At 40.9% G+C, this 26,768-nt stretch overlaps 1 protein-coding gene across 4 annotated transcripts; it reads left to right on the top strand.

Annotated features, from left to right (window-relative positions):
- Positions 1-50: 50 nt before the first annotated feature.
- thyn1 (thymocyte nuclear protein 1) lies at positions 51-18,044 on the top strand. Of its 4 annotated transcripts, none has more exons than XM_087976405.1 (8): positions 51-222; positions 3,848-3,916; positions 8,129-8,331; positions 9,357-9,425; positions 14,132-14,224; positions 14,747-14,842; positions 16,200-16,350; positions 17,509-18,044. In XM_087976405.1, the coding sequence occupies exons 2-8, from the start codon at positions 3,874-3,876 to the stop codon at positions 17,553-17,555; spliced, it is 702 nt and encodes a 233-aa protein (XP_087832531.1). In that variant the 5' UTR covers positions 51-222; positions 3,848-3,873; the 3' UTR covers positions 17,556-18,044. The 4 variants fall into 4 exon arrangements, with proteins under 4 accessions (XP_087832531.1, XP_087832532.1, XP_043532684.1 ...); XM_087976406.1 differs by having other exon boundaries at positions 8,132-8,331; XM_043676749.2 differs by having other exon boundaries at positions 57-282.
- The last annotated feature ends 8,724 nt before the right edge of the window (positions 18,045-26,768 follow it).

Genomic DNA, 26,768 nt, shown 5'->3' on the forward strand with positions numbered 1-26,768 from the left:
ACAATGGGCTCGGGGACTGTGTTGTGGTGAACACTCTCCGGGATTGAGGCGATGGTTTTTGTTTCTCTCCGTCCTTGAGCGAACAGCCCTTTATTTCGATGATATTTTATTTCCCGCCAGTTCAGATGATTTTTTTCCCCATTCTCACCTCCTCAGACGTGACTTATTTTAGTCTGTTTCTTGCCGATGAATAATCGCAAGGTCCAGCCCATCCCCTTTAAGGTGGGTCGCCCTTTCCCTTTAAGCGGTTGCCTAGTGACAGAGGCGGGAGTCCCTTAGTAGGTGAGTGGAATGGAGGCTGCTAACCTCACAACCTTTAAAAAGTACATTTACAGTAAAATGTAACATACAAGGGTGTGGCTGGAGTAGTTTTGGTTTAGTTTTGATGGGCTGAATGGCCTTCTCTATGGTTCTGTGAAATGTGGGTACCAGGAGCATGGCCAGCATTTGTTGGTCATCTCTAATTTCCGTTTAACTTGATATTTCATAGGGATTTTTGTCTGTAAGGACAATATGCTTCTTTACACTAAATAGTTTAATGGACAGATTTATAATCAGTAAGGGAATCGAGGGTCATGAGGAAAATGGAGTTGAGGAACATCAGATGAGCCTCATTGAATGGTGAAGCAAACTTGATGGGCTGAATGGACTACTTCTGCTCCTACATATTATGGTCTTGTTGTCTTAAAACTCCATCTGGTTCACCAATGGTAATTTAATTGAACCATTCCTGATACTAGCTTTCAATTCCAGATTGTAAAACCCTATTAGATTAATTTAAACATAAGTTCCAACAGTTGCTGTGTTGTCCAACACATTAACCCAGATCTCTGGATCTACAGACAAATAATATTAGTTTACCACCACCCTCCAGGAATGGTTATGTTCAGCATCTTTGGGCATTTGTACTAAAGACAACTGGATTGTTAGGATAATACATCCGAGGTTCCCAATGATTGACATTAATAGCAAGCAACACTGTTTATAGTAGAATGCCTCAACCTCAATGGTTTTTGCTCAGTTCATCTGCACAAGCCTTCAGTTTTACTGAAGGAAGGAATCCAATGTGTTCAAAAATAGTAGTGTTTATGAAAATAAATATTTTACAAATTGCTCCTGAGCATCCCTCCACCTATTGTTCATGGCAACCAACAGTGCTAAGGGAAATTTAGAAAATTAGTAAAAATATTGGAAATTTGTAGTAAAAAGATAAAATACTAGAAGTGCACACATTTTTTGAAAGTTACGTTGAGGAAACTTTTTGTTCTTTAGCATTAACATTTTTGCTTTCTTTTAAGTAATAATTTTAATAAATGAGGATTGGCTGAGCATTTTCTTCAAGAAGACTTTGAAAGACTGAGATTTCAAGTAACAAAGAACAGAGTTCCACTTAACAGTACCTTTGACAAACTGAGGGTGGCCAAAAGTGCTGAACAAAGGATACAAACACGGCACGTCTATGTATATTCCCAATGATAGTCGATTGAACTAGTTTACATTTGCTAACTTTGAATGGAAAACTGAAGGAGAGAAATGTTATGTTTGAAATGAAATTGATGTGTAGTCTGATGTAACAACAGTACGTCAAATATCATAAGAATTCAAAGGATTAAATTTTCTTTACTGCAGTAATCCCACAGTTGCCTATGTTTCTTGTTTGCCATACTGGAATCTTGTGATTGGTGTTGACATTGACTTATCCAAGGAGATTTACCAGGATGTTGCTGGGAATGGAGGGTTTGAGATGTAAAAATAGATTGGCAAGACTGGGACTTTTTTCACTGGCGCGTAGGAAGTTGAGAAGTGTTCTTATTGAGATTTATAGAATCATGAGCGGCATAAACAGGGGTCTTTTTCCTAGGGTAGGGGGGTTCAAAACAAGGGGGATATTTTTAAGGTGAGACAAGAAAAAATTGTATGTGGGTTAACTGCCAGAGAAAGTGGTAGAAGCAGGTGTACTTGTAATATTTAAAAGACGTTTGGATAAGTTTGTGAATAGAATAAGGTTGGAAGGATATGGGCCAAGCGCACAGGCAAGTGGGACTAGTTTAGTTTGGGAACATTAATGGCATGGACAGGTTGGACCGAAGGGTCTGTGTCCATACTGTGTGGCTCTGTTACTATGTTGTTGGGAATATACAAAGTCGTTGCACCATGTTTGTATCCACTGTTCAACAACTGTTCATTCTTGGTGAAATTTCATGCTTATTTGGACCTGAAACAACTACCTCCATCTTCAATACAAAATGCTGAATAGAAACAGTAAGAGCAATGTGTGACAATAAAATCATGCAGAACTACCTTTCCAGATCCAAGCCCTGAATTTGAGTTTCTGTGGGACTAGAATGATAAGCTGTGAAGAAGTATTTTGCAGAGCACAACCATTTGTGGAACAAGTTAAACAATTTTACTGCTGACCAGCTGCAAATCCTCTGTCAGAGGAGCCAGTCTCAGTGGAAGCATTTAGTGTCAAGGTGTACAGTGAATTTGCATTATCTGCCTTTCAAAACAAAAATTGGGAAGTTGTCCAATTCTCAGAATGTTGTGAATTCTTTGGCTTTCTTGCTAACATTACTGTCTTGAAAAAATAAAAATTGGAGTATTGAATCATTGTGAATGAAAACCAGATTGTTCTATCTTTGACATAAATTTTGACAAAATTTTGACTTCTTTGACATAAATTTTCCTGATTTGCCTTCCACCACAATAAAAGAAAAGAACTTCTGAATATTGTCAAGCTTTTATCAAAATGTTTTACAATTGAGTGATTTCAGTTTTCAACTGGATTTCGGGGTACGTTTTCTCAAACTTTGGTTGCTGTAAGAGTGTGCTTGTGTATCTGCTGAATATACCTTTGGCTGATAGCAGGTATGGTCTCTGGCTCAGGATTTTGTTTTTTCCTCTATCATCAATCAAGAATGCCTTTGTACTTGACTAAGATTTTGATTGAATATATTCATTGTTAAAACATTGGACTGCAGTGATCTTGTGAAAAGGTTTCCAGCAATAGGACTATGGAAATGTTGGCATAATCAGCCACTCAACTTCCTATGCCTGATCTAGATTCCCCAGTTGGTTCTCTAGACCCATTGTTTCCTGAAGTCAGCTTTACCACAAATGGATCTTGATCCCACAATCTTTACCTCCCTTAATTGTGGCTTTGGCCATCAGACAATTAATATAAAGTACATATTCATTTTAATTGATTAATTAATTCATTATAAATCAAAGTGATAGCTGTTAAGTTTGAACAATCTGTCTGATCAATAAAATATATGTGCCTTAGTTATTATGAGTAGTCAGTTGTTTTCCATATTGGAATCTTGATTTTATTGCATTAGTTGATTGGTTCTATGTGCTTTCCTGAAGTATTCAGTGAATCTGAACAAATGTTTTCTGGATTCACATTAAAGCCTGAGAGACTTGCTGGGAAAATAACAAATTTTGATGGTTTTTGTTAAAGTGGTCCATTGCTGTTTGGGATTTGGTGAATCTCTGTATTAGAGAATCAGTGACATGTTTGTCACAGTGCTACCACAAATATGTGATGATGTGTTTTTTAACATGATTTGTAAACAAACAACTTTAACAGCACCTTCAAAATGTGCTCTATAATTGATGATGAACATTGACTAATGGGTTTCAAATCAATATTGTGGTTTAATAGTATTTTTATTACAATCTCCATATAACCAAATTGTCTAATGTTTTAAGCATTTTATGCAGATACTGATGTTGGGGAACATGTTTTCTTGTTCTGGAAATTCAATGCAATTTTAACAGCCAAGCTAACTTACTTACAACTGCAGTGTTTCATTGGCAATATTATATATTTTTCTCATTATAGGATACAAAAAAGTTGAAAAGACAAAGATGTCTCAAAAAAACAAAAAACGTGGTGGAAATGGAAAATCAAGTAATACTTTTTCCTATGTTTTGCCAATGATTCTATGTTCATTGATGATGGTTAATGCAATGGCTTTACAATGGAGGAGCATCGTGAGTGATGTATTGTGATCTGTAGTGAGTGGTGAAGCTTTTAACAGAGTCATTCTAAGAGTTTCCCTATTTGCTAAATTATGGGGAATGTTCGTGTTTGTGAACTTGATATAATTTTCTGTTACTTCCTTCCATGTTGCTCTGTTCTTGAATCCACTAATCCTTTGCTTGAGTGTAGCTGCAGAGTTTGGAACATCTCTATCCCACATCCCTCATTAAGATGATAATTATTCAGCATCACCTGATAGTGAAAGTCAGCAGGATATTTATAGAGGATTGGCTTTACATCTGGGATCACTCTTCCGTTTGATATTCACACAGATGTTTGGGTGCAGTGTGGTATTGGTAGGATAAAGAAACCCCTTCAACAACAACAACAACAATTTGTATTTGTGGGCCTCTGTGTGTTCTAAAGCCACATGTTGCATTTCACTCAAAATCCTAAATAATCTTGGCCTTTACTGTCAACTATTACTGGCTAAATTCACTGAATAATCAGGTCACGAGCATGGATGCTTTTCTTGGAAAGCTTTGCGGTATGATTTATGGATAGATCTTGGTGTACTTGCAGAGTGGTGTGATGTGACTGAATGTGAGTTCATGGTTGTAATTTTCAATACAGAAAGTTCACACTCGGAGGGGTATATGTGTTAATGATGACTATGCACATTAATTTGGATTGGGGAAATTACGAGATTTGTTGGCACCCAGAATGCAAAAGCAGCAGTTTAAATCTCAACACTTTACCTTTATACTTGAGGCAATCTCATATCACATCAAGTTCTCTTCCCTTGTCACCCACATGCTCATTGATCTACATTGCAGCAATGATCAACCAGCAGCCGGTGGAAACATTTGTGTCCTTTTGTTTTCAAATATCTCAAAGGTCTTGACCCTTTATGCCTCTGTAACTTCCTCAGCTCCAATTCTTCTGTGATCTTTGTGCTGCTGTAGTTCTGGCCTCTTGTACATTCTTAATTTTAGTTAGTTCACTGGTGGCTGTGCCTTTAGCTGTCTATGCCCTAACTTCTTGAATTCCTTTAAATCTTCAACTCTCAAAGGAAATAGGGACTTGAAATCTTTGATCAAGTATTTAACCATCTGCCTTGTTCTCCTTGGAAAAAAAGGAAACTGATGGGAGATTTGATGGGGATGTACAGTGTTATGACAGACTTGGATATGGTAGTCAAGGAAAATGTGTTCCCATTAGTTGATTATATAAGAACTATGGAATGCAGATTTAAGATTTTGGCAAGGAATTACAGAATCCGAGAATTGTTACAGTGCAGAAGGAAGCCATTCAGTTCATCTTGTCCACTCTAGCTTTTTGAATGAACAGTTCAGTGGCATTCTTCTGCTCTTGCTCAGTAACCCTGCATATTTTTTTTCAAGTAACCATGTAATTCCCAAATGAATGTTTCAATTGATTTGGCTGTTTGCTCTTAGACAGTGCATTCCAGGTCTTAACTATATATTTGAAAAAGGATTCTCTTATATTACGTTTGCTTTTTTGTCAGTTACGTAATCTATCCATCTGATTCCCAATCCTGTCAAGAGTGAAAACAGTCTCCCTCTATCTACTTTGTCCAGTTGTCTCATCATTTTGAATACCTTTACTAAATGTCTTCTAGACCTCCTTTCCTCCCATGTTTCTCCAAAGTGTCTTCATAACTGAAATTCTTTAACTCTAGAACCACTCTTGTGAAACTTTTTTGCACTGTCTTCAAAACAAGAAGAGGATATATTGGAAGGGCCCTCTTGTGGTACAGTGGTAGTGTCCATACCCCTGGATCGGGATGCCCAGGTTAAAGTCCTACCTACACCAATGGTGTGTAATAACATCTTTGAGCAGATGTTATTACACACAAATAGGTTAAAAAAATATTAAGAGGCTACTTGTGGCACAGTGAAGATGTTTCTACCTATGAGCCAGGTGGCCTGGGTTCAAAACCCATCAGCTCCAGAGTTGCACAATTACATCTCCAAACTGGACTTTTTGGAAGCTTTCGAGAGTAAGAGCCACAACTGAACAACACTGGAACTTATTAAATAAAATTTTTTGAACTGTTTTTAAAAAAAAGGTACATTGGAGGGGTCTTGTGGGCAGTAGTAGTGAACTGCCTCTGGAGCAGGAGGCCTGGGGTCATGTCCCATATGCACCTAGCTGTGTAGTAACATCTCTGGACAGATTGATTAGAAAATATGAAAAAAAGGATATATTGCAGTAAGTTGGCAATTGATTCAGAAGCACGGGTGATTTAACGGTGGAGGATGAATATTTGCATCAATGCAAATTTAACTATATTGCTTGTGAAATTTGAATTCACTTAATAAATTTGTAATTTTTTAAAAATGTGGGTATATTGGTGGAATGGGACAGACTAGTGTGCTTTACAGAGAGTTGGCCTGGATTCGGAGAACCGAGCATCATCCTCCACTGCCATAAATGACTTATGAACTCGTGGTAACACTTCAATATACTGCATCTGAAACTTGTATTGAATCATAGAATGGCTAAAGCATGGAAGAAGAGCACTTTACCCATCCTGTCTATGTCAGCCTCCTGTAGAAGAGTTAGTTAATCTCACCCTCCTCCTCTTTCCAGGTAGTCCTGCAAGTAATTCCTTTTCAAAACCTTAACCAACTCTCATTTTTGTAGGTCCCAATTTTACCTGCCTCCACCACAAATTCCAGTACATATACTTCTCAAGAGCTTATCCATTTATTTACTCTTCTGTCTATATCTCTGAATTTAGTTGAGGACTCAGGGCAATTGTCTGCTCAGTGTATGCCACTGTGTCAACATCTCTGATTGGTCTGTTCCATCAGTAAGTCAGGACACACTCAGTATGGTATCAGGGAGTCAAAACAAAAAAAACACGGGAGCCAATGGAAATCACAGGGAAAATTCTCTGTTAGTTGGAGTCTATACACGCAAAAAAGGAATCTGGTTGTGCGGGTGTTGATCAATTACTTTAGTTCCAGAATTTCTCTGCAGGTCTTCCTCAGCAGTATTCTAGGAGCAATATTCAGTTGCTTCACCAATGATCTTGCCTCCATCCTAAAGTCAGAAGCGGGGATGTGTGCTGATGATTGCACAATCAGCACTATTTGTGACACCCCAAATAATGAAGTGACCTGACTCTGTCTGGAACATTGTCTGTAAGGTATGATTCTATGAGTACGACTATGTCAGCTGTTGCTTGACTAGACTGTGGGATAGCTCTCCTATCAGAAAGGACATTACAGAGTCGACAGAGCTGAGTTTTCTATTTGTGTTTCTGATGTCTGGAAGCCTGATTATCCACCCAGTTTCATTCCACTTAGACTTTGTTCTATACAAGAGTAGCTTGTTAGCTACTCACAGAACAACTAAGAATTGACTACATTATTGTGGGCTTGGAGTCACATGTAAGTTAGACCAAATATATTTGGCAGATCTCCTTCCCTAATAGGCATTGGTGAACCACACTGGTATGTGTAATAAGAGACAATGGTTTGCAGTCACTATTGGACTGGTTTTTACAAAGATTTTAACATTGAAATTTTACCATCCGCCATGGTGACATTCAAAGCTGTGTCCGCAGGATATTAGTCTGAGTCTCTGATTAATGGTCCAGTGACATTACCAACAGCTCACTACCTCTCCCTCTCATTAATTAATGTCTCTGAACATCTTTCAGCTAATAGATGCTGATAAATATGTATGAAAACAGCACCTTCTTTCTCCTCTGCACCAAATTCCTAAGTTAGCAGGCATTTCACATTGCACATAGGCCTTGTCATTTCCATGCAGTCAACTTATGTAGAGGCTGGTAGCTAAACTCAAGTTGCAACTGCTACGTTAGCTTCCTTCTGCAGTAACGAACACCTATATTCAGGTAAGGAATTTCAATTGAATGGTAACTGCCACTGCTGGATGGATTCTGTTAAGCTGAGGTTCTTAGCTAGCTGCAGTTTTACATTTCTCAATTAGAGTCTGACTGCATTATTATAGCTTGAAAGAAATCTGACTCGCACCAAATTCCCGAGTCAGCACTTATTCATTGTCAAATCTGTGTCTTGTTATCTCCTCATCTGTGGAAAAGATTCTGTTACTTTCCTGATGTTGCTTGTCCTCTATTGCCAGTAGAATTAATTGAACCAGCTGCCAAATCTGCTAAAAAAGAACTGGATAACTCAACTGAAGATGTAACTAAAAAAAGTTCAACCAGTGACAGTAGAAAGGCAGCAAAGTCATCTGTAGAGGATAAAGGCAACAAAGAAGCACATAGCTTTTGGCTGATGAAATCAGAACCAGAAAGCCGAATTGAAAATGGTGTTGATGTGAAGGTAACGTGTTATTCTCATAAGAGGGTGATTTACAATATTATGCAAAAGGAATAGTGATGAGTGTTCAATTAGGTTTCTTAATCTTTATTGTACAGTATACAGTTTTTGCCTCCTTACCTAAAAAGGATAGCAATATTTACATGAAAGGAGAAGGTTCTCTAGGTTGATTCTTCAGATGAGAGTTGTCATGAGAGATTGAGTGGTTTAGGGTGTTATTCTCTGTCATTTAGAAGAATGACAGCTAATCTGTAATTTCTTTCGGATTTCATCACAAAGTGGATCCTGCAGGGCTGTTTCCGAAGCTGGACAGTCTAGAAATAGGGGGTCAAATCTCAGATAAGAGATCAGCTATTCACTACTGTGGTCAAGAGACATTTCTTAAATCAGAGTTGTAAATGTTTATAATTCTCTATCCCAGAGGGCTAATCAATATGATGTTGTTAATACGTTGAAGACTGAGATTGTTAAGATTTTTGGAAACCAAGACAGTCAAGCGATATGAGGATTGTTAAGGCCAGTGGAGGAGGTATAGAAGAGGCAGTATGACCTGCACCTGAGTTGCTTCTTAAGTTCTTTGTACAATTTACTGGTTGTGCTATATTTCTATATAAAAGCATTGATCACAATCTAAGCTTTGTTTTATTTTAATTGAACAAAGCAGTTTCAGTAGCGTTCATCCTAAATATTTAATGGTGGGATAATTAAATTACCATATTGAGAAAATTGAGGATGACCTTGCTCAGCAACCAACCTCCGGCCCATTTTAAAACATGAGTAAATATGAACCCAGTTCCTTAATTTCCCTTTCATTTATACTTGTGTTTTTTTTGTGCAGATGGGTGGAGGGTTGTGCACAGAAAGGACAGAAGGTGAAGGTGAAAAATTAGTCAACAACAGGGTCATTTGTTACTGTTGTGAATTTTTAGTATTTACCAAATAAACTTTGCGAGTTATTACTTTGAGGGGGAAAATAAGATAAATATTTCCACATTATATTTAAATTCTTTCTTTGATTCTGTTCTTAGTTTGGAGTTGAGGATTTGAAGGCACAACAAAATCAGACGGCATGCTGGGATGGTGTTCGGAACTACCAGGTAAGACTGGACATCCCAATGAGGATCCTAGTTTTATAGGATCAAATTTATTTGGATTGAATCTTTTATTCATGTATAAGTATAGAATATGTTAAAAAATCTAGAACAAGATCATACGTACAAGCTCTATTCAAAAAGGTAACAATTTCAAGGTCAAATTAGATAATTTCTTAGCTTCTGATTTTATTTTTAATTTGGAATTCAAAATTGACCAATATTAAGGTTTTGATGAATCTTTTAAGTGCACAAATTGCCAGCTGCTAATACTATGTGTCATTGGATTGAATACTCTATGTAGTTTATTTTCTATTGACTGAAGGACTAATCTCTGTTTGAAAGTGTAGGAATGTAACCCCTCTGGAACCGATTTGCATTATTTTATTGTACAGGTTTGCTGTCACCCTCTTATTTCATATATAATTGATTGCTATGTCAATATTGAGACTACTTTTCTATTCCTCTTTTTATTTTTGTTTGAATGCTGTATAATCAGGAATGTCCAGTTCCAACCCTGCCCATTTTTCAGGACAGTTTAGCTTTTACAGTTTCCATCTCACCCCGAAATGGTTCCAATATCTCAGGAATCAAAAGACCTCTTTGCTGCATAATCTGCCCAGCCGTGTACTCATCTGCTGGATTCTCTTTTTATACTCATTACTGTGTGGAACCTGGAATAATCTGGAGATTGCTATCTTTTTAAGTCCTGCTTGACAATTTCCAATCAAACTCCCTAAAGCCTGCCTGCAGGACCTCAATTCTCTTTCTGCTGGTGTCATTGATTGCAACAGGGATCATGACATCCAACTGTTCACCCTCCCCCTATAGGATATCCTGCACCTGTTCCACGACATCCTTGATCCTGATTCCTGGAAGGCAACATATATTTTTGGAGTCACTTCTATTACGAAGGGGAAGATTGAACCTCTCTGATAATTAAACCAAAAAACAAGCCCTCCCAGTCTCTGACTGTGGGTGTAGAGGTTCCCTTCTATTAATTAACACCCAAAGTACCCAGGGAAGCTTGCCTCGCCTCATAATCTGTTTTAAAGGAGTTATTAAATGAAAAAAGTCCCTGATATTCACTTTATAAGCAACAAGTAACAATTTATTTATTTAACCCTAACAGTGAACAAATTACCAGAACTACTAACAAACAGAACAATTCTCCCCTAACCAATAACTATTCCCTAACTGAACCAAATTCTACTGGTCTGTAGTCCCAATAAACTCAAGTCATAAAAAATTAAATTAAAGCTTAGATTCTCAATCTATACAGGATGTGTTTCCCAGGATGTTCTGCCTTCTCCGCTGTCTCTCCAGTCAGGGATGTTTCCTCTGTGAATTCTTCCATTAGGGCTCTTAGCTAGAAGTGCCGTGGTACCTTTTATGGATAGATGTTGCTCTCTCAGCGAATGTAGAGATTTCTGTGAGAGCTGGATGTTAATTCCTCAGATGGCAGTTTGCTCTCCCCTGATTTCCATAAGCCATGTTCGTATATACCTTGGATGACATATCAACTTTCTTACAATAACATTGGTCTGAGGTTGTCAAAACCATTAGATTTAAAATCAATCGGTTTTCAATTTCTAAGGCTTGGTTTAAATTCATTGGCATATTTCAAGCTAGTTGCCAACACATCAAAACAAGCCTAAGGTTTCCAGTCACACAGGCAATTGATACATGGAGAGTCATGGGTAAACATGGTAATGAAGGACGCTTTTGGCACACTAGCTTTCATCAGTCAGGGCATTGAGTATAGAAGTTGGGAAGTTATGTTTCAGTTATACAGGATGTTGGTGAGGCTGCACTTGGAGTATTGTCTTCAGTTTTGGTCACCTTGTTATAGGAAGAATGTTATTAAACTGGAAAGAGTGCAGAAGAAATTTACAAGGATGTTGCCTGGACTCAATGGTCTGAACTGTAGGCAGAGGTTGGACAAGCTAGGATGTTTTTCTTTAGAGCATAGGGGACTAAAGGGGGGACCTTAGAGCTGTATAAGATCGTGAGAGGCATGGATAGGATGAATGCACTCAGTCTTTTTCTCAGGATTGGGGAAATGAGAACTAAAGGGCATCAGTTTTAGGTTAGAGGGGAAAGAATAAAAGGGAACCTGAGGGGCAAATTTTATACAGAGGGTGGTGCGCATATGGAATGAGCTGCCAGTGGAAGTGGTTGAGGCAGGTATGTTAACAACATTTAAAAGGCACTTGGACAAATACATGGATAGGAAAGGATTAGAAAGATATGAGCCAAGTGCAGGGAAATGGGGTTAGCGTAGATGGACATTTTGGTCAGCATGGACCAATTTGAGCCAAAGGGCCTGTCTTTGTGCTGTAGGAATCTATGATGTTTCAATTTTCGAACTGTCTATACATTTTCAGCTGCTTACAGACACATTTTCTGTGTAAATCTCCAAGCTTACAAAAACCCTATACCTCTTAAAGGAGTCATGCACTCATCCCTCCTATCATGTTGTACAAACAAATTTTAACTTGTTGCCTTCCACTTGACGAGTACGCTAGACAACTTCATAACACTTCCGAGGCCACAGATATGTCTGTCTGCTCTCTTCGCTAACAAATCCTCTCCATTGTTGCTCTTTCACATTTTTCCTCCCACCTTGAACAGCTGAACCACCCACAGTGCCATAGCCTTGGGTCTGACTAACCTCAATGAATCGTCACTGTTACCAAAAACTGCTTGCCAGCAAGATGTACTTAGGAGATTCTCCATCTGCTTGGTCTCCTTCTGCCTGGCATTCACCCATTCCCTCTCTTCCTGCACTGGGTGTCCATGTCCCGAAATTCGTTGTCCATGAACCAGTCAACTTTGTGACTGGACTAGTGCTTCGCAGCCAGTCAGGCTCCAGAACCCGGAGCTTGAATTGCTGCAGGTGGAAGCACCTCCTGCTCACATTGTCATCCAGACTACCAGGAGTGTCTAGCATTTCCAGAATAGTGAAGGATGTGCAAATCGTGGACCTGAACTCTTAGTACACAGCTTACGTATATGGAATATGGACCCTTGATTTTTTGCCCCCTTTACTCCTACATAAGTGTAGACTAGAAAAATCACTGGATTTTATAAATCAGTTATAATTTTGCAGTCACCATTCCTAAGACTAGCTTTCAATTCCTTATCTTACTAATTGAATTTAAATTCCAACAGCTATGATGGTGGAATTTGAACCCTTGTGCACTGACCATTAGCCTGTTTCCCTGAATATTAATCCAGTGACATTACTACACTACATTTCTGCCTTAAGTGCACTTACAATGAAACTTTTAAGTTTAATAAAAGCTATATCATTTTTGCTTTGATTTGTGGCTTTCATGGTGGCACGTATTGGGTGAAAACCTCCATTACAAGCTACGCTCTGGTTTGTGTCTTTCCGGCTCTGGTTCCCTTCATCACAGTGCATGATCTTCTCCTTCTGTTGGCTTCAGTGCACTCCATCTGTCTTCATGATAAGTTGTGCTAGGTAGAACATCTACTCTCTGGAAAATTTTACAGGACACACTTGACATGTCAATTGCCAGCTTAATACAGTAATGTATCTCATTGACACAGTCTTCCAGGTCAGTCTGGTGAACATACAAAAGTGCCATCAACTTTGGCATTAGCTAGCACATCTTCACACAAAGGGTGATAATAAAGGTATGCAATTCTTCCACACAAAAGTAACAGTAGAATCTTAAATGAACAAGACTCTTAAATCTGAGATTGGGTAGCGAAAAACTAGCAATTTGTGGAACAAATGGCTTGGGGGTTGAATTTCACTGAAAGACAGAATGGATTAATTAAATGAATGGCTTCACCCTGTCTCCATTTTTAATGGTCTGTTATGAGGGTTGATGCTTTATGTTCCCACAGCAAATGTCAGTCTGCTGTTGTTGAGCAAAGCTGTCATACAATCAGCTTCTCAATTGAAGCCCATACACTGTCTGAATAGACTTGTGCTTCTGCTGCTGATGCTTCACTTTCCATGTTTTCTGCCTCAGTTTTTTTTTCCCTTGTCCATTGTAACCACAGTGGAGTGGTACCAGTCAGAAAATGTCTGACTGCATTAATTATTCTTGAAAAGGCTGAATTGCACTTGCTGGACAATCTCATTAAAATCTGAAGAGCACTTCTGAGCAAAAGCATTTGGAGGAAAACAACTATAACACTTTGTAACTTGGGAAAAGGGCCATTATCATGGGAGGAAAAGTCTTTGAACAGAGCTGAGACTACTGTAAAAAAAAATTAAGAACTTTTGTATATATTTTAATCATGTCCATCAATCATTTGTGCTCAGTTTTTCATTCTGTTAGGTAGGACTGCACCCTCTGATAAGGTGTACAACTGGGTGCAAATCTGGGTGTTTCCAGAGGCACGTAATTACTAATATATCTGTACTCTCTGCTTGATATGAAATTCAGAAGAAGGTTTAATTATTTTGAGCAGCCTAACTTGTATTTTCATCCCTTTTACTCATTTGAGAGACTTTTTAAAAACAATTTCAGTATTATTAGTTTGGAAACAGAATAAAGTGTTCCTCCCAAAAAATGAACGACTGTTTGAGTAAGAAGATTGACTGCTTTTTATATACTGTGTCCATGTGAGTGTATCAGTTGTGTATCCAAGACTAAATGAAAATCTCTGGATTTAGATGCAAGGTGCAAAGTGAGATCATAGCTTATTTTATTTATGCATTGTGTTATTAGGCTCGAAATTTCATGAAAGCTATGAAGTTGGGACAGCTGGCCTTTTTCTACCACAGCAATTGCAAAGAGCCTGGAATTGCTGCACTTGTCAAGGTTTGCATTCCTAACAGCTACTAACCTGTTAGTACAAGTTTTGAACTGTTTTGTGCCTGTTTGAGCAATAATGGTACTTATGAAATAAGAGCAGTATAACAGTTGTGACGTTGCTTCTAACTATAGTGACAGTGTTGTTATTACAGCACCTATATAATGTACCAACTTCACCTTTGGTTATGAATTCTAAATTATTATATCCTCTAACTATGTAAAGAAAAGGCAATTTTAATTAATGATTTTTCTCCCCGACTCAGCTGCAGAAATATATTCCAATGTCCATGATTTAAATGTTGCACATTATTGATATAATGAGCATGGCAATGAAATCCAGTCTGCCAATGATGGAATATAAACTAAACAGTATAGTTTATGGGTGGATGGCTTCATCTGAGTGTAAAAATGAATGGTCAGCAATGCTTTTAATCTGTAATTCTAAAAGTCTTAATCTCTGAGCAAGGACTTCAGCATTTAAAGTGCTTACTACCTCTCCATATTTGTACTTCTCACTTTCTTTTAAAGGTCGTAAAGGAATCTTACATTGATCACACACAGTTTGACAAGAAAGATCCTCATTATGATCCCAGAAGCACAAAGCAAAATCCAAAGTGGTTCATGGTAACGGAATCTTCTCTTGTATTTTATTGCAACACTTAAAAAGGCTTTCAGTTATTTAATGAATGATTTTTTATAAAATCAGCTGGAGCAGTGCTATGATTTATCAGAGCTGGTAGACTGACATTTTCATTACCTGCAGGAAATTTATACAAGTTTGCATTACGTGAGTAACAAAGTACAGCAACTGTAATAATTTATGGGGTGTATTTTGAGATGTTATAATGAATCAACGTTATGTTCTATTTGGAGATAAATCATATCGAGGCAGAGTTACCGGTTTGCTGCCCTTTATATTTCATGTTTTTTCTTTGTTGTGAAATAGTAATTTGTATTCCATAGTGCCTACCTAATCAGTTCTGATACTTTACAAATCCTGAAGCTCATCTCACCCGTGTGCATCTCTTCTCATAGAGCGAAATAATTACAACAATGCTTTTTACTGCAAATAATGATTGTGTTAATTTCAACTGATCAGAGTGGTTAAAATATGTTATTTGTATTTCTGATGTCTGTATTATTGGTCAATGTTATCTGATTATATCTCATGGACATAACTGATGATTTTAAATTTTTAATCCCAGCAATTGTGTGATTGTCGAGTGGCAGTGAAAATCTAATTAACCACTGCTCCCTGGAGATGGTGCTGCAATATGTTGGTTATCAATGTTTGACAGTGTTGTGGATAAATGTTGGAGAATAACTTAACCAGACATTGCAGCTGTCTGGAGTAAGTGAATAAGTGAATTCAAACAATCCATTCGAATATAATTTGAATATTTATCCATTTGTTAAATTTAAAGAAGAGCTCAAGGGAAACATATTTATTGAGAGTGATTTGGAATGTGAAACTGAGCCAAGTAGTGTAATTACTTTTAAGAGGAAACCACCAAAAATGGAAAGAAATAGCAAATTTACTAATAGATTTAGATGAATAGTGTGGGCAGAGGTTCATGTGGATCTCAAACACTAACGAGGACTAAATAGCCTATTTTTGTTGATGAGATGTAATTCTTTTTAATATTTTTAAAATGCCACGCCAGCAGAAATGTGCTTTTCAAGTTTCTTGTGCTTTTATTTTCAGAATGTGTGTTAATTGCCTCTCACTATGCAATTGCCTCTCACTTTTTCTGTTTGAACAAATGGACAGTTGACCAATTTTTTGAACTTTACCAACCCTACCTTGACTGGCTCCAATGTTACATCTTGTATGGTATCTATATCTATATGAAAAAAACAAGTGATAAGTCAAGTACTGAAAGAGCCACAGCTCTGATTTGTGATTTCACTTTTTTTTTAAGGTAGTGTTGGCTGGACAGCTTAGTTGTCCAGCACTGTCTAAATTTACTTTCTTTTTGAGGTGGATGTGCAATTTGTGAGGATGATGAAACGTTACATCTCTCTGGCTGAATTGAAGAGACACCATCAAGAACACAAAACAAAGGATGGTCCACTGAAAAACATGGCACTGTTTACCAGGGCTAGGCTTTCTGTGCAGCCAGTAACCAAAGGTGAGGTTGGCACATTATAAATATTTTTAATTGACTAGTTCAGACATTTTATGACACCCCTCTGGAGCAACTGGGACTTGTGCCTAAGCCATCTGATGCATTAAATGTATGCTGTAATAACCATCTTCTCTCTACCTCCAGTTATAAGCAGTGTCAATTGTTATGAGACAAGCATTACAAGTACCATTCTTGCAAAAATTAATTGCAAGCTATCAACTTTAGACATTGGGTAACATAAAATTGGAGATATGTATTTGTTATAATTAATGAAACCATAGGAATGAGTTTGTGCTGTTTCTAAAAATTGATTTTCATTAACTTGTGCTAATTATAAAAACAAGCTAGCTTTCATCTGTACAAGTGTAGAATTACACCTCATTATTTTGCATCTCCTGTCAACTGATTTAGCATCATCAGTGCTGTGCCCTATGTATTCAGTCGCAAGATGATATTTGCTGAAGCAAGGTTTAAAGTAACCAAGATATAGAAATAGCTGCTAATGTACTAAGAGTGCAAAGAATTTGCCGTTTTCCTTGTTTAAAATGTCAGTTGACAACTGATAATATAAAACTAAACAATCCTGGAAAAACAAATGCAGCAACTGATAAAGAAACTAGTTAATTAATTAATCCCAGAAAGGTCCAACCTAATACTTTAACCACTCGGATCATGAACCATCTTAAATTTCCCGAATAATTTTACTTCAAAGGTTTTCAGTATTAATTCAAACTTTGGATTTAATATTCGTCAACACTTGGCTGAGGTACAGCAAACTACCAATGTTTGTTAGGAAGCAGGAAGCAGGGAAATTTGTTAGTGATTTTGAAATCTGAGTTTGATTTCAGTTTTATACTGTTTTGAGAAGTGAATCTTTAGAAGATATATTTCCAATGGGAGGTCAGAGCAAAGGAAGCACTAGATTATTTGAAGCAGTACGATTTAATTCGCAATGGCAACCTGCTGTGGTGTCATTACTTCCTTCGCCACTCATACCTCATAAGAGCTTTTTGAAACTAGTTATATTTTTAATGGAGTTAATTTGGATATTAATGTCCTTATGCAATGTATTTCAATGGCTTTTAATGATAAAGGCATTCTGATAAAAGCAGATTTACTTGTAAACTACTGAATTAAAAACTATATTTATTACTTCAACAGAGGAGTTTGACTTTGTACTGAGCCTTGAAGACCAAAAGCCAGTTTAAATGGAAGAAGGTGCAGATGGGAGAGTCATTATTCAGTCTTCCAGTTATTAATTCTGTCTTGGGTGTACTGAACTCATTTGTTGCGTGCATGTATTTATCTAGTAGTCTGAAGCAACACATTTTCTTTGGTAACAGGAAGATGGGCTGCTGAATTGTAAGTGGACTTGATTTTTCTGCATTTCTGCAGTCAGTATGCTTCCTAAAGGGGACAAATGTATACTATCATAGTAGGCCAAACACTCAGAAGAGGTTATAGTATGGCACAGAAGCAACAGAAGAGTGGTCTGTAAAATATATAACTTGTTTTGAAATTATCTGCATTCCCCCATTTCAGGATTACTGTCTTCACTTTCACCTGCAGACAAAGTACAGAAAGAGGAAAGCATTAACTACCCAAACATTTTCATGTATAAATAAATACCTGAACTAACATGTTATTTTGAAGGTTTGTCCTTGAAATGCTGTATAATTGAATAAATTTCTAAAAAAATGAAAACATTGTTTCTGACCTTTTTATATTCTTGTTAACACAATCTTAAGAAAAACTGTTAGTGATGGAGTGATTGCAACAAGGTCAGCCAGATTGATCTCACATGAGTTCCTTGATTGGGGCTTTTTATTAAGTCCAATCAGGGAGCTCTGGCTGACAGATTAAAAACAAGAGTGAAACAATAAGCACTACCACAGTTAGGCGGTAGTGTGGGGAAAAAAAAACTAAAAACAAGAGTGGGGGCGGCACAGTGGTTAGCACTGCTGCCTCACAGCACCAGGGACCCGGGTTCAATTCCCGCCTCGGGCAACTGTCTGTGTGGAGTTTGCACATTCTCCCCGTGTCTGTGTGGGTTTCCTCCAGGTGCTCCAGTTTCCTCCCGTGGTCCAAAGATGTGCAGCTTAGGTGAATTGGCCATGCTAAATTGCCTGTAGTGTTAGGTGAATGGGTAAATGTAGGGGAATGGGTCTGGGTGGGTTGCTCTTTGGAGGGTTGGTGTGGACTTGTTGGGCCGAAGGGCCTGTTTCCACACTGTAAGTAATCTAATTATCAGGTAAGTTAAACCTGATTGATATGGTAGAAAGGGGATTTCTCTTTGGTGTAAATACTGTAAAGCAGTGCTATTGGAATTAATAGTATTAAAAACAAAACAAGAGTGTTCTGCTATCTTAGACAGAAGTGGGTACTGCAGATGCTGGAAACCTAAGTCTAGATTGGAGAGGTGCTGGGAAAGCACAGCAGGTCAGGCAGCATCTGAGGAGCAGGAAAATTGACATTTCGGGCAAAAGCCCTTCATCAGGAATGAAGGCAGGGATTCTCAGGGGTGGAGAGATATATGGGAGGGGGGTGGGGCTGGGGAGAAGGTAGCCAAGAGAACAATAGGTGGATGGAGGTGAGAATGAAGGTGATAGGTCAGAGAGGAGGGTGAAGTGGATAAGTGGGGAGGAAGATTGGCAGGTAGGACAGTCATGAGGATGGTGCTGACCTGTAAGGTTGGAACTGGGGTAAGGTGAGGGGAGGGGAAATGAGGAAAATGGTGAAGTCCAGAGTGAACAGGATATCTGTTCTGATATCCTGTTCACGCTGAGAGCTGGTTCTCAGGAAGCTGGATCAGTGTCAAGGACTCTTCATTTGTGTCAGGGGACTGACTCTGTGCTGGCTGGGCCAGTCAGTGTGTACTGTTAACCTGGAACAATGAGGAAAGCCCTGGCTGACCAATATAACCAGGAGATTTAGAGTCTCCTCAGTTTAGGGGACTGGCTGGGCCATAGTCAGTGTGTTTCTGCTGTTGTTGGTTTCTGCTTTTCTGGGGGAAACCTGATTCCTAAATTGGCTGGTTTACAAAACCCCTTTTGTTAACTGGTATTCCTTTTTTTATTGAGGACTGATTTCTAAACTGCCTGACCTACACAGTCAGTGTGTTTCAGGTGTAACGGTTCTCATTAGGGAACTGTTGTTTCATTGGCTCGCTACAGCATGTGTGTTACTGTTTTCTCTTTTAGTTTGAGAAAAGGACTATGTTGATTTTTGTGGCAGGGCTTAGCCCTTGCACTGTTGTTTTCTTTGTTCTTTTGCATGTGTTTTCACTTCTTTGATGTTTCAACTGAGCACTTTCCAGATGATCTGTTCCTGTGGGTAGGCTTGGCCCTTCTTGGTAGACTTGGCCTCAGTAAAGATTGAACATCTGTGTGTGTGCTGGGACGGAGCATTTGCTGTGTCCTGGGGTTCGGGAGTGGACTCTGCCTTCGGGAGTGGACCAAACCCCTGTGAGTTCACTGCACCTTCATAATGTACTGTGTTCCTGTGAGTGGGCCTGGTTCTTTGTGGATAAACCAGGCCTCTATGGAGACTGAACACCTGTGTGTGTGTGTGTGCTGTATAATGTGTATTAGCTGCCTTCAGGAGTGGACTCTGCCTTTGGTTGTGGTCTCTATCTCTGACAATGCATTCTGCATACTGGAGTGGAGTCTATTCTTGGGAATGGATTCTACAATTTGAAGAGAATTGTTTATGGTAATGGACTCTGTTTGTTGGTAATTGACAATATCTTGTTGCTTGTTGGGTTTATCATCTGCACTGTCTTGTGTATCCCTGGGTCTGGCAGGCCTCGCTGTGAGCTGGGAGGCTCATAGCTCGTCCTGAAAGCTGTCACCCTGAGAGCTGGAGGGTGGATTGGCCATCCTGTGAACCGAAAGGTGCGTAGTCTGCCCTGAAAGCCGGCAGGTGGGTAGGCCACCCTGGTGTCTGTCGTCCTAAGAGCCAGAAGGTGGGTAGGCTGATCTGACTGCTCTTGTCCCGAGAAGGGATAATCCAGACGGGCTGTCCTAGAGATGGCCAGGTGTGTCAGAGTGGCCAAGAGCCAGAACGTGCATAGGGGCAGTCTGAGATCTAGAAGGCTTGTGGGCCGCCCTGTGTGCCATTGTCCCAGGAAAGAGGACAGACTGTCCTAGAGGTGGCTGGAAGGCATGTCAGGGCAATCCACAGGCCGGATAGTGTGTCAGGTTGGGAGAGAACCAGATGGTATGTAGGGGCAGACTGAGAGCCAGAAGGCAGGTAGGCCATTCTCAGCGCTGTCACCCGGGGCAGGTACCAGGGTGGGCTGTCCTAGAGGTGACCAGAAGGTGCAAAGGGTGGTTAGGGAAGCCAGAAGGTGGGTAGGCCATCCTGATCAATGTCAGCTTGGGGGTGGGGGGTTGGTGGGAAACAGGATGGCCTGTCCTAAAGGTGACTGGAAGATGTGTCAGGGCAGGCCGAGAGCCGGAAGGGGCATGGGGCGGGCTGCCTTGGAGTGACCAGAGGTGGAAGGGACGGGTAGCTTGCTGGGTTGTTGGAGGTTCTGTATTCTATGCACTATTTTTTAATCTAATTGGACTGCCTTATATGTATTTGTTACTGTTACTATTTTGTGATGACTGAAAGTAGGATTTGAGGTTTGTCCTCATTTCCCTGAAAACTGGTTGAATGGTGGAGTTTGGTGCCTGGCTTGGCTGCTCCTCTCCCTTGTAAATTGCTATTTATCTGTCTATAGGTGTTAATGTTAATTGTTTGTAAACTGTATTGTTTAATAAAATATAAACAAGAGTGTTCTGATATCTTGTTCACTCTGAGACCTGATTCTGCGGGAGCTGGATCAGTATTAAGAACTCGTCCGATGTAAATAAGGGATGACTTGGTGATGGAATACCAGCCTCTGTTGAGTTATTTCAGTGACAAAGAGAGAAAAACATGCTTCTGAAGAAATTTGTTTGCAACAGTCATCTTTGAGTTGGGGTAACTATTTCTGGCATTATGCCATTATTTGGAAAGCATGACTTGTTGGATTCTGCCGTTAAAGACTGAGCCCAATGTGTGAAAAGAATACATTATTTTTTTCCAGGCAAATAACATTGGGGCAGATGAAAAGCAATGAGTAATTCTCTTGACAGCTTGTAGACCCTCAGCTTTTTCGGTTATCATAAGCCTAACTTTCCCTGAGGCATCAGATCCTAAAACTTTTCAGTTGACGGAGTTAGTTAAGGAATATTACGACCTCAAGCCTCCTCTCATTCTGAGACCCTACTGGTTTTACTTGGTAATTCGAGAGCCAGGTGAATCCATATCAGGATTTTTGACTAGCTTAAGACGACTGGCAGAAATGTATGACTTTGGTTGAACCCTGAATGAGATGATGAGAGACTGATATGTGGGATTAATGATGAAACTATGCAAAAAGCACCTACTAGCTGAAGCCCAACTGGACTTCAAATTATGATTGACTTTATGATTAGAAAATGAGACAAGTGGAGCATAGGAGTTGCAGGGTATTCTGATGGAAGTGGACTCCCTTGCCAGTCCGACTGAGTGTGGGGAACACCACTTGAGTGAAGACAATTGCATAGCCTCACTCAGGACATATCTTAAAGAGTCAGACTGTAGGCCAGCCTGCAGCAAAACCCCTGAACAAAGTCAAGCCTCAGCCAAAACAGATAATATTTTCTTCAGGATCCAGACTGGCAAGCCATTGTAGTTACTGCTGTTGTGCAGACTCAAGACAGCAAAAGACTCCCACTAGAGCTAAATCGAATAAGAGAACTCAAAGGCCTGTTTCCAGGAGAGTGCACTCCCTAGAAAATCCATCTATATCTGGGTTGGAGCAGTTAAAATGCTTAGCGACATCCAAATCAGAACTAGTCAAAATAAACATCTGGACAAATGGTCACCTGGCTCAATTGGAGGTTGACACTGGCATAGCTGTGTCAGTGATTTCAGAACCAGTTTTTAACAGCTTTGACAAAGGGTCAGTTAGACTCGAAACGTCAGCTCTTTTCTCTCCTTCCAGATGCTGCCAGACCTGGTGAGATTTTCCAGCATTTTCTCTACTGGTTCCAGTTTTTAACATAATTTGCTCTGGTCGCCTACCTTTTAAGTTTGTGCAAGACCTTGACTATAACAGGAGCCTTTACAGATTAAGGATGCAATTTCATGTCTGGTCTCTTCTGAAAAGCAGCTGGTTCAGTTACAATTTATATTAGTGAAAGGCTTGGGACAAAGCTTGATGGGGCAAAATTGGTGAGAAAGATTCACTCAACATTTTTCGATTAGAAAATGGCTGCCTGAGTGAAGTCATAATTAAATACCTGGAAATTTTTCAGGAAGGTCTATGGACTATCAAAGGAGGCAAGACCACATTGCATGTTGACCTGCAAGCAATTCCACAATTCTGCAAGGTCCACCCAATGCCATTTGCCTTAATGGCAAAAGCAGAAGCACAAATCAGAAGGCTGGGAAGTGAAGGAATCATCAAACCAGTCCAGTTTGTGGAATGGGCAGCACCAGTCATAGCGATTGTGAAGCCCGAAGGGTTGGCTCACCTTTGTGGAGATTTCAAACAAATGGTAAGCCAATTTTTGCAGTGTAAACATACACAATCCTTCACAAAGAAGATTTATATGCAGAGCTGGCAAGGAGGCTGTCCTTCATGAAGCTGGACATGAACCATGCGTAATTGCAATTGCTGCTAGATAAGGATTCCCAGAAATATGCTCCAGTTAATACCCATAAGAGTTTGTATCAATATACAAGACTGCCATTTAGTAAATTGTCAGGCGATGCAATTTTTCAGCAAACAACAAAGAACATTTTACAAGGTGTACCCCAGGTTGCCATTTATCTCGATAATGCACTAATAACAGAGAAGACCAACATATATAGAAATTTGGACGTAGTCCTTAGACTTTTCTCCCAAGCGGGCATACGTCTTCTAAGGGAAAAATGTGTTCCAGGCACCTTGAGGGATCTACTTGGATTTCAGAGTCAACAAAACTGGGCTACACCCATTGCAAGATGAAAGTGAGGGTGATCAAAAGAGCACTGTTGAAACTTTATTGCTGGAACAGCACAGCAGGTCAGGCAGCATCCAGGGAACAGGAGATTCGACGTTTCGGGCACAGGCCCTTCTTCAGGAATGAGCAGAGAGTGTTCAGCAGGAGAAGATAAAAGGTAGGGAGGAGGGACTTGGAGGAGGGGCGTTGGAAATGTGATAAGTGGAAAGAGGTCAAGGTGAGAGTGATAGGTCGGAGTAGGATGGAGGCGGAGAGGTCAAGAAGAAGACTGCAGGTCAGGAAGGCGGTCCGGGCTGGAGGGATTCGGCAGAGACAAGGTGGGGGGAGGGGGGATGAAGGATGAAGAAACTGGTGAAGTCCAAGTTCATCCCCTGTGGTTGGAGGGTTCCCAGTCGGAAGATAAGACGCTCCTCCTCCGACCGTCGCGTTGTTGTGGTTTGGCGGTGGATGAGTCCAATGACCTGCATATCCTCGGTGGAGTGGGAGGGGGAGTTGAAATGCTGTGCTACAGGGTGGTTGGGTTGGTTCGTCCGGGTGGCCCAGAGGTGCTCTCTGAATCGCTCCGCAAGTAGGCGGCCTGTCTCCCCAATATAGAGGAGGCCACACCGGCTGCAGCGGATGCAGTAGATGATGTGGGTGGAGGTGCAGGTGAATCTGTGGCGGATATGGAAGTTTCCTTTGGGGCCTTGGAGAGAAGTGAGGGGGGAGGTGTGGGCGCAAGTGTTGCACCTCCTGCGGTTGCAAGGGAAGGTGCCGGGAGTGGAGGTTGGGTCGGTGGGGGGTGTGGATCTGACAAGGGAGTCGCGGAGGGAGTGGTCTCTACGGAAAGCTGATAGGGGAGGGGAGGGAAATATATCCTTGGTGCTGGGGTCTGTTTGGAGGTGGCGGAAGTGACGGCGGATGATGCGCTGTACATGGAGATTGGTGGGGTGGTAGGTGAGGACCAGTGGGGTTCTGTCCTGGTGGCGGTTGGAGGGGCGGGGCTCAAGGGCGGAGGAGCGGGAAGTGGAGGAGATGTGGTGGAGGGCACCGTCGACCACGTCGGGGGGGAAATTGCGGTCCTTGAAGAAGGAGGCCATCTGTGTTGTACGTATTTTGAACTGGTCCTCCTGGGAGCAGATGCGGCGGAGACGAAGGAATTGGGAGAATGGGATGGCGTTTTTACAGGGGGCAGGATGGGAGGAGGTGTAGTCCAGGTAGCTGTGGGAGTCGGTTGGTTTGTAGTAGATGTCCGTGTTGATTCGGTCGCCTGAGATAGAAACAGAAAGGTCTAGGAAGGGGAGGGAGGAGTCCGAGACTGTCCAGGTGAATTTGAGGTCGGGGTGGAAGGTGTTAGTGTAGTGGATGAACTGTTCAACCTCCTCGGGGGAGCACGAGGTAGCGCCGATACAGTCATCAATGTAGCGAAGGAAAAGATGGGGGGTGGGGCCAGTGTAGTTGCGGAAGATGGATTGTTCCACATACCCTACGAAGAGGCAGGCATTGCTGGGGCCCATGCGGGTGCCCATGGCTACTCCTTTTGTTTGGAGAAAGTGGGAGGATTGGAAAGAAAAGTTGTTCAGGGTGAGGACCAGTTCGGTCAGTCGAAGGAGGGTGTCGGTGGAAGGGTACTGGGTGGTACGGCGGGAAAGGAAGAAGCGGAGTGCTTTGAGTCCTTCGTGATGGGGGATGGAGGTGTGCAGGGACTGGATGTCCATGGTGAAGATGAGGCGTTGGGGACCGGGGAAGCGGAAATCCTGGAGGAGGTGGAGGGGGTGGGTGGTGTCACGAATGTAGGTGGGGAGTTCTTGGACTAATGGGGACAGGACCATGTCGAGGTATGCCGAGATGAGTTCGGTTGGGCAGGAGCAGGCTGAGACAATGGGTCGTCCGGGGCAGTCAGGTTTGTGGATTTTGGGCAGGAGGTAGAAACGGGCGGTGCGGGGTTGTGGGACTATGAGGTTGGAGGCGGTGGATGGGAGGTCCCCTGAGGTGATGAGGTTATGGATGGTCTGGGAGATGATGGTTTGGTGGTGAGGGGTGGGGTCATGGTCAAGGGGACGGTAGGAGGAGGTATCTGCGAGCTGGCGTTTGGCCTCAGCGGTGTAAAGGTCAGTGCGCCAAAGTACTACTGCGCCTCCCTTGTGCAGAGGAGATGACCTGGGGTGTGCAGTGAGAGAGGGACTCACTGAAATCTTTGTAGAGAGAGGCAGAGAGCTTCTTCAAGGAAGGCATCCTTGTAAGAGGATTAGCAGTAGGTTGAAGTCTTCGAGGAGAAAGTGAGGTCTGCAGATGCTGGAGATCAAAAGAGCACTGCCTACCATATCTGTACCAGAGCTTAGGTTTTGGCTTGGGCCAGTGAATTATTATGGAAAGTTCATACATAACCTAGCCTCCATTTGGCACCTTTGCATCTTAAAACAAGGGTCAGCTTTGGAAATGGTTGCGTAGGCAAGCCATAGTTTTAAGGGAAAAGAAGAAACAGCTGTCATCCTCTCAAGTGAGATCTGGTATTGACATGTGATATTGCCCCTAATGACATTGGAGTAGTATTAGCTCATCGGTGGTCCAATGGAGAGGAATGCCCAAAAGCGTATGTATCCAAGACTTTGGCTAATGCAGAATGTAAATATGCCCAGATAGAGAAGGTAGATTTGGCAGTTATATTTAGAGTTAAGAAGTTCCATCAATAGCTTTACATACGTAAATTTGTAATAATAATGGACCTCAAATCCTTGCTAGGTCTACTTTAGAGGACATGGCAGCACCGCCCGTAGTTTCAGGCAGAATTCAGCAGTGGATTTTAATACTAAGTGTATAATTAAAAGTTGGAACACCATTCAGGAGGCAAATAGCAAATGCGAATGCATTGAACTGCCTCCTACTGGCAGATACACCACTGGTGGGACTGCTATTGGAACAGTCTGTAATGATTTTAAAATTTCTGGATACACTTCCAGTCATAGCTGACAATATCAGACTTCGGACACTGAAAGATCCAGTCCTGGCAAAACTGAAACATCTGGTGGTGGTGGGTGAAACCAAAGGACTGTCACAACCAGAACTGAAATGTTTTTGGACCCGGAGAGGTCGGCATTTTATTATGGAGAGCATGCGTAATTGTCCCGAGCAAAGATCACCGCCAGATATTGGCTGAACTGCACCAGGGTCATCTAGAGGTTTCCAAAATGAAGATGTCAGCGAGAAGTTATGTCAGGTGGGCAGGCTTGGATACAGACAGCTGTGTTAGTGGGCAATGCCCAGAGTGCCAACAAGGACAGAAAATACCACCAGCAGCTCCCCTACATTCATAGGAATGGCTAGGTAAACCCTGGACTGACTTGCACATCAACTATGCAGGTGTTTTCATGGGCTTCTTAGTCATTGTGGATGCTCACTCAAAGTGGTCATTCACCATACATA

Source organism: Chiloscyllium plagiosum, unplaced genomic scaffold, assembly GCF_037043375.1.
Source record: "Chiloscyllium plagiosum isolate Xiang-an unplaced genomic scaffold, Cpla_swu_hap1 HiC_scaffold_29, whole genome shotgun sequence".
In the NCBI taxonomy this organism is placed as follows: Eukaryota; Metazoa; Chordata; class Chondrichthyes; order Orectolobiformes; family Hemiscylliidae; genus Chiloscyllium; species Chiloscyllium plagiosum.